The sequence below is a fragment of the Narcine bancroftii genome, chromosome 2, assembly GCF_036971445.1.
Source record: "Narcine bancroftii isolate sNarBan1 chromosome 2, sNarBan1.hap1, whole genome shotgun sequence".
In the NCBI taxonomy this organism is placed as follows: domain Eukaryota; kingdom Metazoa; phylum Chordata; class Chondrichthyes; order Torpediniformes; family Narcinidae; genus Narcine; species Narcine bancroftii.
In genome coordinates, this window is record NC_091470.1 from 143,957,570 (window position 1) to 143,974,948 (window position 17,379).

The window sequence follows — 17,379 nt, forward strand, 5'->3', positions numbered from 1 at the left end:
CTAAGGGTCAACCTCAAGATTCAGGGGAGTAGATTCTAGACACAGTTGAAGATCAATTCCTTCTCCTAGAGAGTAGTGAATCTGTGGAATCTCTGGCCTATGAAGCGGCAGAAGCAGCTTCATTGAATGTACTTAAGACAGTTAATTTTTGGAAGAATGTGGGAGTTAAGGGTCATGGGGTACTGGTTGGATAAGTGGAGCAGGGTGTATGCCCAGATCAGCCGTGATCTTATTGAATGGTGGAGCAGGGTCAATGGGCCAAATGGTCATCCCCTGCTCCTGCTTCGTATGTTCATATTGTCACTCTACCCTCAGCCGCACTCTAGCTGACATATGTTTAAGCAGATGAGACTTTGCATGAGGTAGTGCCCTCTATCACCAACACTCAAGGGTGTTTTAAAAATACACAAGTAAAAATACAAAGGCCAATCATCACAGGTTGGTAAAGTGTTGCAGCTTCACATTTTGTCAGGAGAATGCACAGTGTTCCAAACAAATATGGCCAGATACATTTTCCCACAAGACATTCATGACCATCTGTACAGCATTGTCTGCAGTCTCGAGTCCACCATTCCCCGCTGCTTCAACTTCCTGAGCGTGGTGGGAGAAAGATGGGGAATTATTTGCTGCTTGAAGTCCCAAAGTTCATCGTCGGTGTCAGTGTGGGGGCTCTCAAGCTCTGCATAGGCAGGCTCAGATGAGGTGAAGGAGAACTTGCTGTCATCACTGTACCAGCTCACCTCCTTCTCTGTGGGACAAGGAACAGAGAGTTAAACACCACCTTTAACATTGACCCCTAGTTTCTGTTTGAAACCCCCTACCCACCTTCTTACCCTGTCTCCTTTGAACATAGAATATACCAGCACAGTACATGCTCTTTGGCCCATTCCTCTAGCTCTGACTCTCTTCCCTTTTCCCTCTATCTCCTTTCACAGAGCCTTTTCACTCACACCTTGAGGAAGGGCTTAGGCCCGAAACGTCGGCAATATATTTTTACCTCCTATGGACGCTACAAGACAGGCTGAGTTTCTCCAGCATTTCTGTGTTTTGACTTTAAACACCACCAAGCAGCTGCATTTGCAACTTGATTTAATTTTTACTGGTGTCAGTAAACCTCAATAAAAAATAAACATTTATTAAATGCTTTGCTGAAATATTTGGACTGTTGCCAGAGAGAAGCATCCCCCGAAAGAGCAATGCCACCTCGCTGAGGGTTGATGAATGTTTTAGATACTGAACTCGCGCTCCCCTCCCCAACCACCTTTTCTCCCTGCTTCTCTTCCTGATTCCCTGACACTGGGGGAGACGTCATCAGTTTGTTTCCTGAAGCATTCAAGAGAATGGCCTGCACAATTATTATTCACAAAACAAAGCCCCTTGACCAGACTTGCCCCAGTACATAACCTCACCCACTGACCAAGATGAGCCTTTAAAAAAAATGCAGGATCATTCATCATGTAAAACACAGGTCTGCAGACCCTGTGATTGAAGTAAAAACAAAATAGTGGAGAAATTCAGCAGGTCAAACAGCCTATTTTATGTAGCAAAGATAAAGATGCAAAACCATCGTTTCAGGCTTGAGCCCTTCTTCATGGTACGACCAAAATGTAGACAGGCGCCTGAACAAAAATGCAGGGGAAGGAACACTGTCTCACTGGCAGGAAGTGGATAAGCGAGGGAGGGGACAACGGCAAATGGGGAGGGGGTATGGCTCTGCGAATGGAGAGGGAAGGAGTGGAGAGCTGGAGGAAAGAAGACAAAGGGAAAAGGAAGGGTGGGAGAAAGCCTGAAAATGGTGGGGAGAAGCATAGATCCAAAGGCAATAGATATGGGATGGCAAAATAGAGAAGTGATGGGGAGGGGGGATAGCTCTCTGAATGGAGGGGGGAGGGAAATTGGGGGGGATGGAAGATTTGGGAAGTCAAAAGGGAGAGGTGGAGGATTGGCAAGGTAAGAGGTTGGAAATGGCAGACGGGAGGTACAGGGGAGGTGGAGCTAGGTAGTGTCAGAGGAGAGGCTCTTGATCTGATTATTCCGCTCGTAGCACAATCAGTGGACAATTTCTGTGAGAACATTTAAGTGATCTGGAGCTCAGGCAGATGGAGTCAGGGTCAAGATCAGTCCTGGTGGGACTGGTTGAATGGGCAAAAAGGTTTCCTTAGATACCTTGCTGATTAATAATAGCTGTGACATTTTTTCTTCTGTGTCTGACATGGAAATGTGTAAACCTTTATGTCCTCACTTATTTTCCAACCCAGTAAACACAATGACAGACATCTTGCCCCACTGCCACCAGGAAGGAGGTATAGGACTACCAGGCTGGGGAATGACTTCTTCCCACAGGCTTGTTTACTAAGAAAATCATCCTAAAATATTTATATTAATTTTAAATTACAGTATACCTTTATGTACATATGTGATTATTATGCAAAAACAAAGCTGGAGAAACTCAGCAGGTCAAACAGTGTAGTTTATACAGCAAATATAGAGATGTAACCAACGTTTCGGGCTTGAGCCCTTTATCAAGGTAATTATGAACAAAGCAGTATATGTTTGCCTGTGCACGTGCACCATGGTCTGGGGAAACGCCGTTTCATTGGGTTGTATATGTACAATCAGATGATAATGAATTTGAACGTGATGTGTGGTGGAATGCTGGCCCACCTTCTGTACCTGTAGCTCCTCCCTGTAAGATCCCTGAAAAAAGCCTGAGAGCCGTAGTGTCCTCCCTCATACCTGCCTTGGACATGAGCCGACAGCATGTAGAGGCATGCCAAGGTTTTCTGATTGATATTTGCTTCGTGTCTGCAAGTGGTCATTGATTGTGCCACACGGTGTAGTGACAAAAAAGCCATAAGGCTGAATATTAGCTCCCATAGACCAATGTGCACAATCAGGCCTGTGACTATCCCAGAGAATATTGAATAATTAACTTATTCAGACAGGGTGTAAACTTGTTCAAAAAACATGTCTGTATAAGGCAATTCTACACCAACCGTGAATTAATATTTACACAAAGGCACAAGCCCCCACTCCTGGGACCACAACCCTGTGACTGCTTCAGATAAATAAGCAGCTGAGGCCTTGAAGTTACTGAGAAGAGGAGCCTGCATTTTCCTAGTAATCAGATTTTAAATCTTTCCTAGATTGTCAAAAGAGAATAATGCAGTCATCTATCACTTCTCAGCCTTTTGGCTAAGATCATGTGTGTAATAATGGAGTTGGGAGAAACTTGGGATCCTCCAAACCCTTTGGCCTTTCATAAGAATAAGTCAGATGACACTTATAAAGCTGGCTTCATCACACTTTTGTTTTCTGGTGGATTACCTTTCAGGAAACCGTGTCCTCAGTGACAGTAAATATTTACACCCTGTCAAATATTTATGACACTTTTCTCCAAAAAGTTTATTTTTTGGTTGCATAATTGGGTATTGGATAATTCAAATGTCAATCAAATCTGTTTCCCCTCCCACAGAAATGATTGGAATTGGTTTGATTCACAGTAGTTATCCACCACTGGATCTTTTACAGAGAAACTTTCTGGGAAAAATTATATGAGCATCTGTTGCTGCTTTTCTGCCATTGGTTGATATTAGTCACATGGCCCATATACTTTGTCTTATTAGTGATACATTCTGGTTAATTAATGCTCCGATTTGTTTTATTTATTTAGACATGGGCCCTTCCGGCCCATGAGCCTGTGCTGCCCAGATACCCCAATGAACCTACAACTCCCGTTTGTCTCTTTTTGAAGGGTGGGAGGAAACTGGAGCGCCCAGAAGAAACCCACATGGACACGGGCAGAATGTACAAACTCCTTATAGACAACGCCAGATTCGAACCTTGATCACGATCACTGGCGCTGTAATAGTGTTGCGGTGGCCATTATGCTAACTGTGCTGCCCTGATTTCAGTTGGAGTTGGAAAGGGGCAAGAGGCTTCTGATGTTAGTTCAGTTCAAAACCCAACCCAGTCTTGTTTTATATCCTGTCTGCTTTCCAATTAAAACAAACCAGGGGCAATCCTCCAATTGATTTCTACTTCATCCTCAAACCCAAGTTTCTCCCAACTCCATTATTACACACATGATCTTAGCCAAAAGGCTGAGAAGTGATAGATGACTGCATTATTCTCTTTTAGGACTTGTATAGATCCCCACAATCCCAAAAAAGTTCATTTTAGGCAGGAGCTCATTTTCAAATAACAGGTTGAAGCCATGCAACAGATATTCAATGTGAATACCACTGGAGCAAAGTTTCGTCAGCTTCCAGTTGTTTTGGGTGTGGATTGGGGTTAGATAATGTGATGCACTTACTGTTTGTTACAAAGAGGAAAAACAAAGAGCCATACCTTTGTTCCCACTCAGGGAAATAGGCAGAGCTGTTCCCTGTGGGCACATTGCAGCCAATTCCCAACCTGACCATGGATTCCACAAGCCCTTCCGTCAACCTGAGTCCCCTTGATTGCAGTTTCTAGACTGGGAAACCTGTTGAAAACTCACAGCTCCAAAGAAATCCAAGACCCAGGAGCAGGGAGGCTATTTGGTCCAGTTCAAGGTCTGGATGCTCAGACCCATATGAAATAACTAAGTGATTCCAGGTTGGGGAATAAGCTGGGATCATTTAATCTTGTACATTCCTTAAAACCTTTGACACCATCATTAAAAGGGATTTTCAGTACAGGCTATTTGATAAGATGGAAAATGAGTTACCTTCTCTGTAGCTATCTAAGACTTCCATAATTGCAAAATATTCAGACGTGTCATCTAGAAAAAGAAAAGGAAAAATATGCAAAGTTTCTTTATGAATCAAATTTAATGCATTAAATTCAATTTTAAATCTTTATATTTCAATAGCATATCAATAGTGGTTTTTCCTCTTTGTAACAAACAGCAAGTGCATCACATTATCTAACCCCCAATCCACACCCAAAACAACTGGAAGCTGACGAAACTTTGCTCCAGTGGTATTCACATTGAATATCTGTTACATGGCTTCAACCTGTTATTTGAAAATGAGCTCCTGCCTAAAATGAACTTTTTTGGGATTGTGGAGATCTATACAAGTCCTAAAAGAGAATAATGCAGTCATCTATCACTTCTCAGCCTTTTGGCTAAGATCATGTGTGTAATAATGGAGTCATCCAACAGGGAAACAGGCCCTTCGGCCATTGAGCCTGTGCTAATCATCCAAAATCATTTATACAAAATCCACATTTTATTCTCCTACATTTCTACCAATGGCCCCCAGATTCTGCCAACAACCGACACACTAAGGCAACTCACAGTGGCCAATTAATCTACTAACCCCCACTCCTTTGGGATTGTGATCACTAAAGTGTGAATTTTAATGACAAGGAATCTTTCGTTTTGGCTTATAACAAACATTACAAGCTACAACAGGGTAGATCTTTCCTCTGACACCAGGACTATTGCCTGGAATTACCCAGGTATGACTACAACGGCATCAGTCCATACCAGTGGTGGCATCTTCTGGCTCATCCCTCAGAGTCATAGATCATGGAACAGGCCCTTCAGGTGGAATAGATGGGGAGGGGGAATTCCTATGGGTGAACTGAAAGAGAATTTCCTTGTTATGTTTGTGAATCCTGAGCTCCTGCACAGTAATCTGGTCAACCACTACATGGCTATTTCCTCTGGCTCACCTCAGCAGGCTTTGTAGGGTTGCAGCTTGGGACAGGCAGTCGGAGGCGGGGTTGCTAAATGAAACACCTGGTTACAGCAGTTTGGGAGACACAGACCCAGCCAGAAGCATGGAGTTGAACTGACATTACTAAGGACATCCTCACCTTGGAGGAGGTTTGCCAGGTTGATTCCAGAAACAAAGGATTATCTTATGAAGAGAGATTGAGCAGCATGGGACCTTATTCATTGACGCTTAGAAAGATGAGGGGTGATCTAATGAAAGGATTAGATAATGTAGAAGCAGGGAGGTTGTTTCCACTGGCAGATGAGACTAGAACTAGGGGACCCAGCCTCAAGATTCAGGTGAAAAGATTTAAGATGGAGAGGAGGAGGAACTGCCTCTTCCAGAAAGCAGTGAATCTGTGGAATTCTCCGCACAAGAAAGCAGTAGTCTGCTTCATTGAATGGATTTAAGACCCAGATAGATAGATTTTTGAAAAATAAGGAGGTAATGGCCGTGGAGAGCAGATGAGTAAATGGATCGGCCCTTATTGAATGGTGGAGCAGGTTCAATGGGCCACTTGAGCAATTCCTGCCCCTGTGCTTTGACCTTGCGTTCATTGTAACTTTACAGGGACAAAGGAAAATGACATTTGACAATAAATGGAATCTTAAATTTTGAACATTGATTCATGGCTGCATTATCTTCCCACGAGCCCGAGTCACCCGAATCTGCCCATGTCACAAATTAACCTACTAATCCCATAGAGCTTTTGGAAGGTGGGAGGAAACCAGAGCACCTGGAGGAAATCCACGTGGTGATGGGGAGAATGTACAGAGTCCTCACAGACTGCAGCGGATTCAAACCCGAGTCGCTGGGGCTGTATAGCGAGCGCTGCACTAACCACTATGCCAATCGTGCTGTCCATTGTCAATGACTGTATAACAACTTAATTCAGTGGGCTTTTAAATATCTAAGAAACTGTGACTCTCACCCTCTTCTCCAGAGTGACAGCACAATAGCACTTTTTAAAATCTAGACCCATAGCATGGTAACAGGCCCTTTTGGCCCACGAGCCTATGCCATTCAGTTACACCCAATTAACCTACACCCCTGGTATGTTTTGAACGATAAAAGAAAACCAGAGCCCTCAGGAAAAACCCACGCAGACATGGTGAGAAGGGACAAACTCCTTGCCGAACTCTGCTTTCGATTGCTGGCGCTGTAACAGCTAACCACTATGCAAGCCCCGCTAACTATGCCGCCCCTTGACCAGATAGATATCCCATCTCATTGCAGATGCCACAGTACTTGACCAGATGTATGTCCCATCCCACTGGAGAGAGCCATACTGTTTGGTCAACTGCCATCAGACAAAAGCTGATCGTCCAGAGATGCCGGTCGATTGGAGGACGCACCTTGCAGCAAAATTATTCATCACTTTTTAAAGGGGATTTGTACCTTTGGAACAATGGACAGGATAATCAGAACTTCGATTTCTGGATACTTCCTGCAAAAGATGAGGGATGGATCAGAATAGGACACTGTACAGGTTGAATAAACAGTTGTTTAAATAACCAAAATGATTGTGAATGCAATCTTCTCTCTCAAAGGGAGACAAAAATATATTTAGCAACATTGAGGCTTAGAAATTGAACCTATTCTTAATTTCTAATGCACAACATCACCCACAAATCTTGCTTCTAATGAAAGATTCTCCTTTGGGTATTGCCATCCCCAAGGTGAAATTCACCCCCGATGCAATGACTGTTTCCCTGAAAATGAATTGATGTCAGCAAATTTGCATGATTTGCACCTGGGCCTCACCAACAGAACTTGGCGTGTCAACATGCAACCTATAACATGCATTTTTACCTTAGGGTGAAATGAGAAGCAAGAGAGCATTGTTACATGGCTCCACTGCCATTGTCTGCACATGGTGTACTTTAGTTTTCAAGTATTTCTTGCCTAGATCGCTGCATCTCCGTGCTGTGGCCTCTGACCCTCAACAACCCTTCACCTTACAGCCACGAGGTGGCATTTGTGGCCCCACATGTGGAAGGGGATGTCCCTTCATATCACGCAGCCCCACCCTCAGTGCTCCCCGTCCACTGGGAATTTCACCAATGTCCCTGGGTCTTTGGAGCTTCCGTAATGCACGTCAACTCAAATCCCAGGCAAAACGTGCACAAAAAGAACAACTCGCACTTTCAATCGCCAACAGGTTTCTCAGGTGCTCCTCCAATTTATGGATAGCCGTGGTTTGGCAGGGCACGAGGCTATGGACAGACATGCCAGCACAGTGTTCTCTGTTTGAAGATTCAGCATTCTCCTTGCAATTACCCTCAGATGGAATCCAGCAGTTCTCTTGTGTATTTCACTCTCCCTTTCTTTAATAGTGGGGTCACACGTGTTACCCTCCAGAATTCTGAAATGTGTCCGCCAGTGCAATCCACAAGTTCTACAACCATTTTCTTTAAAACTTCACGGATAACGATTATCAACTTCTTGGAATACAGCAGCTTTCATCTCCAGAATTATATGTTTCACCATTAATTACTTCCCAATTCTTGCAGGATCTAATAATTTCTGGCACATTTGCTCTGCCATCTCCTCATCCCCCATTATAAAGTTCTCCCCATCTCTGTCATTAGAAACAGGGGCAGGAACATACCACGATGAAAAGCTCCAAACTGAAGCGTTGATTGTGTATCTTTACCTTTGCTGTATAAAGGACACTGACTGACCTGCTGAGTTTCTCCAGCATTGTGTTTTTACTTCATTCACAGGGTTTGTCGACTTCTGTGTTTTGCTTCGAACCCCAACTCCCTCCAAACCCCACCCCGTTCAAAGCTGAGTGCTTTAATCGGCATACGCACAAGATTTTGATCTGATTCTAATGGCTGTATTGCTACCCCTCAGGGACATTGTACACAACACTTACCTCTCTGATCCAGAAGCAGTCTGTGGGAGATGCTGGCTGATACTTAAATGAATTGTAGGGTTCAGTATACACAGGGGAAAGAGGATTGTTTGAGGGATTCCCATCCATATATGCGCAGGAGCTGCTCTCTGATGCCAAACAAGACCTTCCCTCTGTCGATGATTGCATGTGGCTCCATCGATCCATATCCAATGAACTTTTCTGTCTGAAGTTGGGCTGCAATAAGAATGAATTTTACTCTTAATTATTTAGTTTTACGATTTGTTGTGGAAGGTAACAGGACATACATCACTGTTTTCTTCAACCCAAAGGGCCTGTTTCTGTGCTGCTCTACTCAATGGAGTGAAACACAAAAGTCTGCAGATGCTGTGATTGTACAGAAATGCTGGAGGAACCCAGCCGGTCTCACAGAGTCCATAGGAGTTAAATATATATTTCCAACTTTTCATGCCTGAGCCTTTCCTCAAGGCGTGAGTGAAAAGACAGGCGTTTGAATTAAAGGCTGCGGAAAGAAAGGGGGAAAATGGGAGGGGGAGGAGTTCAGACCAAAAGGCAAATAGGATAAGAGGAAAGGTGAGAATTGATTTTGGCTCTGTGAAATGGGGGGCGGGGGGGGTGGGGGGAAAGAGTGAGAAAGAGAGAGAGAGCACGAGAGCGAGAGCTAGAGGAAAGGATATGGGGAAGAAGGAAGCCCCCCAACAAAGGACAGTTTGGGATGAACAAGTAATTGGTGGCTCTGTCTGTGAGGCCCACACCCCTTAAATAAAAGATCTAGCTAGAGACTCCTGTCTTCAGTGGAATTCTGTAATGTAGTACTTCAGTCACGAACCAATCTGCATTTGTTACAACAATGCAATGGTTACATTGAGTCACCTTTTAATTCGAGCATGAGTTATGAATTGTGCAGTGCTAGCATATCTCACAATCTTTGCAGATAACAAAACCATTTCCTGTTGTCCTTTACCTAGGGATAATTCTCATATTCATTCATGAACTCTGTAGAAGAAGGGCTCAGCCCGAAATGTCGGTAATATATCTTTACCTACTATGAACACCACAAGATGGCTGAGTTCCTCCAGCATTTCTGTGTTTTTACTCCAAACACAGTGCCTGTAGACACTCACACTTCACTCTGGTAAATAAACTTGAACTTGAACGAGCAGGCTGTTAAACTAAACTGCAGTGAACCCACACCCATGTGAAATGCACTTACATCTGGTGCAGAGAGTCTGACCGCAGATGGACCTGGCTCATTCTTGATCGCTGTGAAAGGCTCAGCATACAGTGGTGAAAAAGGGACATCCTGGTGTCCAGATGTTAATGAGCAGTGGTCCTGTCTGAAACTACAGCTGTAGAATCCAGGCAGCTGTGACAAAACCAGGGGCTTTCGAAGCGATACCTTCCTATCACCTCCACCGGCTGTTAAATGTGAAGAACTGTGCCTGGCTGAAGGCTGAAAAGCAAGCAAATGATTCATTTTCTCCATGTTTCACGAGGATTTCACATCATAACAGTGGGTTTATATAGGGAGATGGTGGAAATTTGAAATGAAAACATCAAATGCTGGAAATACTCAACAGGTCGGGCAGCATCTGAAGAGAGGGAAACAGAGCTCGAAACATTGGTTATATATCTTTACCTCCTGTGGACTTGCTGAGTTCCTCCAGATTTTCTGTGTTTTTACTGTGCACTTTAGATTTCCAGTTGGTTCTGATAAAAGCTCAAGAACCTTGAATATGAACTCAGTTTCTCCCTCCACAGATGCCACCTGACTTGCAGCATTGTCTGATCTAACCCATCTCTCCATCAATAAGGTTGGAAGAGGGATGGTCATTGCATTAACTGACTGCTGGGTTTGATTTTTGTGTGATAAAGAATGGAAATGAAAATAACTCGATTAAAAAAAAAATCTCATCACCTGTCCAATGTCATCTTGGTGAAACACAGTCGTTTGCTTTGATATCACCTTAATTGTCATGCCAGGGTTTTACAACCAACTTTATATCTTTTTGTTATTTCCTCCTCTTCCCCTTGGCCATTGTTATACACAGCCATGACATTGACTGTCAACATCTTCAACTACCCGAGGCATTACATCTGAACAGAATCCATCCCTGACTCCTTGAAGTTGCCATTGAAATGTCATCTTAGATCAGCAGTGTCTGGAGTGTGCCTTGAATCCACAACCTCTTAACAGCAAGCGTGATACCATTGAAACTCTTGCTGAAAGCAAGGTTGGGAATTCCTCCATAACAACTATCGATAATAAATATATTGGAATATGATAGCCTCCATCCATTAAACTTCTACAGTATTTAGCTCAGCACAACAGGAATGAATACTTATACTGGGCAACACAACTTAATTAGCTGCTTTAAAATTCACTAAGATTAAAATATTTTACTTGAGGATCACCTCATCACAGGAAGGATGTGGAATCTGGAGAGGCAACAGAGGAGATTTACCAGAATGTTGCCTGGACTGGAAAATATATCTAATGAGGCAAGATTGGCAGAGCTGGGATTTTTCTCTTTGGAATGAAGAAGGAGATTTACAAGATTCTGAGAGGCATAGATAGGGTAGGCAGCCAGCACCTTTTTTTCCTAAGGCAGGAGTAGCACCAGAGGACATGTGCACAAAGTGAAGGGAGGGAAAATAAGGGGATGATAAGATGGAGGTGCTGCCAGAGTTGCTGTAATGGTAATGCTGCCACTGGTGCGGACCTGAGTGAGTGGAGTCACAGCACTCCCGCGGGATCCAACCACCCAGTCCGACTGCAGTCAGCTCCGCACAGGCTAAAACAGCCAAAATGAGCCGATGATGGCTTTATTTAAAAATCCTGCGACCATGGGGTCTGCAGCCAAGATGGCAGCACATGTAATCAGCAGTAGCCATGAGGAGTTGTAGACTCCAGGGAAGCAGAGGACTGACACAGGGCAACAGAAAATGGGGAGACCACCCTCCTGTCTGAGGAGGAGAAGGAGAGGAGATGACCCATGGGATGGTGACCACAGTGAGAGGTTCTGCGGTTGAAGAAACACACAAGCGGTGGGCAGTTGGTGACTCAAGGCGAGGAACCCACACAGGCTGTGGGCTGCTAGTGACTTCAGTCGAGGGATTCTCACTAGGGTGCAGACTGCTGGAGGCTGGTTCAAGACAAACTGAAGGGGTACCAGGTATCTGAAATGGGATATGAGAGGGTGCTGAGAGGATTGAAGGGTTCCTGATCGTGTTGGAGGTTTGGATCTGGAGCTTGGGTTTGGACTGCACTCTGTGCAACTGCGGAGACTGCTGGAGGAAAATCCACGGACACTCCATGACTCTGACGGGAACTCTCTTTTGCTTCTTTTTCTTTGGCTGTAAGAGGTGCTTCAGGCACTTTTTGCCAATGGTGAATCTGTCTGCCTTACAGCAAACGAAAACAAATCCGTGTAATATTGCACTGTATTTATTACATGATCATAAAGGAAGCTTGAATCTTGAGACATCAGGGGTAAGTTTTTTTTACACCAAGTTGTTGGTGTCTGGATTGTGGTGGGGCTTTAAAAGACTCTTCGGCACATGAATGAAAGAAAATTGAGTGTTATGAGGTAGGGAGGATTTATTTTTATTTTGGTAGGTATATTGGGTCAGCACAATGGGCTGAAGGGCCTGTACTGTGCTGTAGTGTTCTATGTTCCATGTTAAGTGAGTGATATTTCATCACACCTATCTTCAAGAACAAAGCATTGTATAACTGACCAAGTACCATTCTGACATTTAAATTTAGACGTACAGCACGGTTACAGCCCCTTCCGGCCCATTACCCTGTGCCCCCCAAATACACCAATTAACCCTCCACACCCGTATGTTTTTGGAGGGTGGAAGGAAACTGGAACACCAGGGGAAAATCCACACAGGTCGAGGGGAGAACGTACAAACCCATTTCTGACAGCGGCAGATTCAACCACGGATCGATCGCTGGCGCTGTAATAGAGTTGCGCTAACTTCCCAAATTGGTGCAGCTCATCTTACCTCTCGGAGCCACAGTGGCCTTGCAGGAGGAGCAGGTTGTAATTTAAGAGGCGTATAAGGCTCAGTGTACATTGGAGAGAGTCGGTTGCTTAAACATTCACTATTGGACGAACGATGGGTAACAGTCGTGGTACTGGGCTGCAGCGAGGGGGGAAATGATCTGGAGATATTGACTCCTGATGTCATCTTGTTACTCTGTTCCAATTTTATCAAAGGATTCTGAGAAATGACCAACTGAAATTAATGAAGGAAATACTTGAGTTAGTCCTTCAGGCAAAGCCAAATTAAAATATTTCACCGCGGTGCAACAAATCCGAATGCTGAGGGCAAGTACAAAACAACAGTGATGAAGCCACTCTAGACCCAGGTCCTCGACCAGCAAGAGGGTCAACACCCCCGGAATGTTTCCCTCCTTCTCACACCCCATCGTCACTCCTCCTCCATTACTGGGTCACAATCCCTCCCCAACAGCACAGTGGGTGCACCCCCACCTCAAGGACTGCAGTGGTTCAAGAAGGACCACCTTCTCAGGAGCAATTAAATGCTGGCTCAGGTTTGGAAGCCCATCTCTTGAGTGAATAAAACATTTGTATGGAAGAAACTAGAGTCATCAAATGTGATCAGTACAAGTGTATGATCTCATGCATCCTTCAGTGTGGATGTCTGGCCCTCAACAAGGGCCACAGCACATTTAAGTAAAAGCCTTGTTTTCAGCTCATGTGACATAAATATTTTTCATGTTTTTTTTAATGTAGCCATTAGGAGTGAAGTATGGAAGGAACCAAAACTTGACAGCTTCACAGGGAAGGTGGTCCATAAACTTTCAGTAGGGTCCTCAGGGGACCATAGTCCAAAAGAAGGTCTTATTGCACAGCTGATTGGGAATAGAAGTTCCATTAAGGAAAGAGTCGAGTACTGGGCCCTTAAAACTTTCTCCGCCACTCAAAGACATTACAGCTGATCCTGAACTTACACGTTTATGAGGAAGGGCTGGCTCTCTTTTCAAAGCGGCAAAAGGCTCTGCGTAACCAAACGACAGGCGGTTTCTCATCATCACCAGATTATCATAAGTGGTGCTTGATAAGGGCGAAGGCTGGGACAAAGAATGCAGCTTCCGGCCAGCTAATCTCACGCTGCTCCCACAGGCTGGCAAGGGCGAAGATGTGTGCTTGTGTGCAAACTGAAATGAATGCAAGAAGGTAACCAAACCATGTCACTATCCGACACATTGAGCCAAGTGGTATCAGTGATGAAGTAGCAAATCCAATGCAAAACACTCATATCACATTCTGCTCATCAATCTCTTCATTCACCAGTGCATGCCAAACTGAAGAGGTCAAACTGTTTTTTACTTCAATGGCCTTTGGTCTCACATGGGTTAAGAGTGAAAGGGGAAACTTCTTCACACAGAGAGTGGTGGGGGTTCGGCACGAAATAGAAGGACCGAAGAGGCTTGTTTCTGTGCTGTAATGTTCTGTGGTTCTATGTAGACCAAAAGATTACTTTTTAAAAAGCATTAGTGAAACAGATGTATTTTAAAAATATAATACAGCAACTTCACCATTGCTGATACTAGCTTCATTTTGAGTTCCAGCTTTCTTTAATTCCCCAGCTGCTATGGTAGATTTAAAGCCATGTGTCTTAGATACAAATTTCTGAATGTTAATTCAGTAGCCTTACAACAATTCAACTGGAATAATATGAATCAGGTTGGAACTGGACTTCTTACAACTTTAAATCTCTCCTGGCTCTTGCTTTTGATTAAAATTATAGGAAAATTCCTGTAATCCGTAATTCAAGCAACTGCCTGCCTCGGAAAATGATTAGGTTTAAAAAAAAGTTTAAAATTGGCGCGCATCACCATTCATTCATCAATCACACAATGCGCAATCTCAAACAACTAGAAAATACACTTATCCAGCATCTACCAATCACCACAGGTGCCAGATTCTGGGAGGTTTACTGTACTGTGTGCACTTTTGGTCACCTAACTATAGGAAAGACATCAATAAGATAGAAAGAGTGCAGAGAAGATTTACTACAATGTTGCCCAGGCTTCAGGAACTGAGTTACAGGGAAAGGTTAAACAGGTTAGGACTTTAATCCCTGGAGCAGAGAAGAATGAGGGGAAATTTGATAAAGGTTTACAAAATTATGAGGGGCATAGACAGAGTAAATGTAGGTCAGCTTTTCCCACTGAGTGTAGGTGAGACAAACCAGAGTATATAGGTGAAGGGTGAAAGGGGAAAAGTTTAGGGGGAACTTCTTCACACAGAGAGTGGTGGGAGTGTGGAACGAGCTGCCAGATGAAGTGGTGAATATGGGCTTGATTTTAACATTTAAAGAAAAATGTGGACAGGTTCATGAATGGCTATGGACTGGGTGCAGGTCAGTGGGACTAGACAGAATAATAGTTCAGCACAGACTAGAAGGGCCAAAGGGCCTGTTTCTGTGCTGTAATGTTCTATGGTTCTCAGAGGGACCTGAACTAGACAATGCTAATGGAGAATCTTTGTCTGCCTTATGGCAGACTAAGGCAATTTTCATGTAATATGACATTTATGTTTTATTACAGGACAATAAATAGTATCTGATCTGACTTGTGCAGATCCTAGCCCTGATGAGATGTTTAACTGTGTTGAGGTTGGCATACGCAGCATGTTGGAAGAAGAGAATGGGAGTTTTTCTTCCAAACAACACAATCAAAAGAAATCAACTGTTGAATGACCTCGTGGCTGTAAAGTGTAGACAGTTTATCTGTGCAAAAGTGGTCAAGTAACTCAGTTGGTCATCACAAGGAAAGAGCTTTGCAGTTCTAAATAAGAAACTCTGCAGATGCTGGGGTCGATATCAAGGCGCTGGAGAAACTCAGCGGGTCCCACTGGAAGTAAAAGCAGCCACATTTTTGGGCCTGAGTCCTTCTTCAAGCAGAAGCCTGAAATGGAAAGGCAGGGGGAGGAGAAGGGGGGAGGAACACATGCGAGTAAGGAAAGAATTTTTGGGGGTGTTTTGGAGGGAGATGATAAATTGCTACATAACACAGTTGCCTTTTTTCTTGATAATTACACAAATCATGGAAGCCTCCCTCCCCTCCATCAACTTGCGTAGAGTTTAGCGCAACACCTTTATAGTGCCAGCGATCGGGACCGCACCGGGGTTCCAATCCTGCGCTGTCTGTAAGGAGTTTGTACTTTCTCCCCGTGATTGTGTTTTCTCCAGGGGCTCCGGTTTCCTCCCACCGTACAGGCAGTGCAGGTTAATGGGGTGTAAATTGGGAGGCACGGATTTGTGGGCTGAAATGGCCTGTTACCATGCTGTATGTCAAAATTTTTAAAATTAAAAATAACTTCATCTACACTTCCCGCTGCCAGACTGGTCGCAGAAGACTTCGCATTGCAGCAGGTATAATATAACAATAAACCTGAACTAAAATGAACGAATTAAAACAAATTCTAATGTCTGAGCAATGTTAATGTGAAGTTGTGGAATGATGTCGTGACATTTTCACGGAAAGACGTTCACTTACAGGAGGAAGGTTTGAATCATCAGCAGGTTTGGAGAGCCGCGATGGAGGAGGAGTGTAGGGCTCTGAGTAATCGGGGGAAAGGAGCGGTCCTCTCTCAATTACCAGTGCGGGCAGGTTTTCCGAGGCCGAGAGCATTTCCATTGGCTTTTGGGGAAAGGTGAAGTTTCCATACACCTTTTCTGGGGTACTTTTACCTCCTTCTGTCCACAGCAAAGTAGTGCTCGTGTCTACAAACTAAAATTGAGAAAAGATTCAGCTGTTGAGAAGCAAAAGTAAATCTTTGGGATATTTTTTCTGATGTAGAATGAAGATGTGTGTACCATCAGAAGTTACTGCTGGAATGATCATGGCAACTTTCATTTGTAATCTTTCATGTGGTAAAAATGCCACAGGAGGGCGAGCTCGTGAAGTACTCCCCTAACCCTAATCATAAACTTCTCCGGAACCATCAAAAGATCTGTCTGCACTATTGAAACATTTTTATTTCAACAAATTTCAATGGATCTGTCTACACTTTTATATATTATATTTATTATCTCCTTTCCTGTGCCTTGGCATATTGTAGTAATTTTATTTATGTTACATTCCTGTGTGGCTGCAGTGAGTAAGAATTTCAGTGGAACTGTACATTGTACTGGGGTATATGATAATAAACAGTCACATCATACTCAAACCTTTACTATTAACACAAAACTAAATAACTTGATCTCCTGACTATGAGAATGCTACAAGCAAACAATATTTTATGACATTCGAATACGAGGAAGGTGCACCAGTGACTTCACTTGCTGAGAAGACTGAGTCGGGCAGGTCTACTGGCCACCATTATGTCAACCTTCTACATGAGCTCTTTCGAGAGCATCCTGGCCGGCTGCATCACAGTGCGGTACAGTTGCTGCAGAGAAGTGGATCGGAAGTCAATCCACAGGACCATGAGAGTGGCAGAGAGGATCACTGGAGTCTCCCTCCCCACAAATCGATGTGCTCTACCAGAAGATCACAAAATCGTTGAGAACCCTTTCCACCCCGTCCACAGCATCTTTCAGTTGCTCCCGACAGGGAAGAGATACAGGAGGATCAGAGCCAGCACCACTAGGCTGAGGAACTGCTTCTTCCCACAGGCAGTGAGAATGGTGAACAACCAAAGGACCTGCTCACACTGACCATCTGAGACTCTGCAATTTTTAAAACAATATTTATTTATTTTTGTATATATGTACTGTATATGTATCATTTGTCTGTTTATGTGC

General features: G+C 43.8%; 1 protein-coding gene across 3 annotated transcripts in view; it reads right to left on the bottom strand.

Annotated features, from left to right (window-relative positions):
• Positions 1 to 443: 443 nt before the first annotated feature.
• The window catches only part of plekhn1 (pleckstrin homology domain containing, family N member 1), a 53,861-nt gene continuing 36,925 nt past the window's right edge, over positions 444 to 17,379 (bottom strand). For 2 of the 3 annotated variants that reach the window (XM_069918360.1, XM_069918362.1), the window contains 8 exons: positions 16,130 to 16,363; positions 13,577 to 13,783; positions 12,604 to 12,837; positions 9,803 to 10,042; positions 8,590 to 8,805; positions 7,107 to 7,155; positions 4,712 to 4,765; positions 444 to 748 (listed from right to left, as the gene is read on the bottom strand). In XM_069918360.1, coding sequence (XP_069774461.1) covers positions 528 to 748; positions 4,712 to 4,765; positions 7,107 to 7,155; positions 8,590 to 8,805; positions 9,803 to 10,042; positions 12,604 to 12,837; positions 13,577 to 13,783; positions 16,130 to 16,363 — 1,455 coding nt within the window. In that variant the 3' untranslated portion in view covers positions 444 to 527. The remainder of the gene's footprint in view (positions 749 to 4,711; positions 4,766 to 7,106; positions 7,156 to 8,589; positions 8,806 to 9,802; positions 10,043 to 12,603; positions 12,838 to 13,576; positions 13,784 to 16,129; positions 16,364 to 17,379) is intronic. The other variant, XM_069918361.1, reaches the window with a different exon arrangement.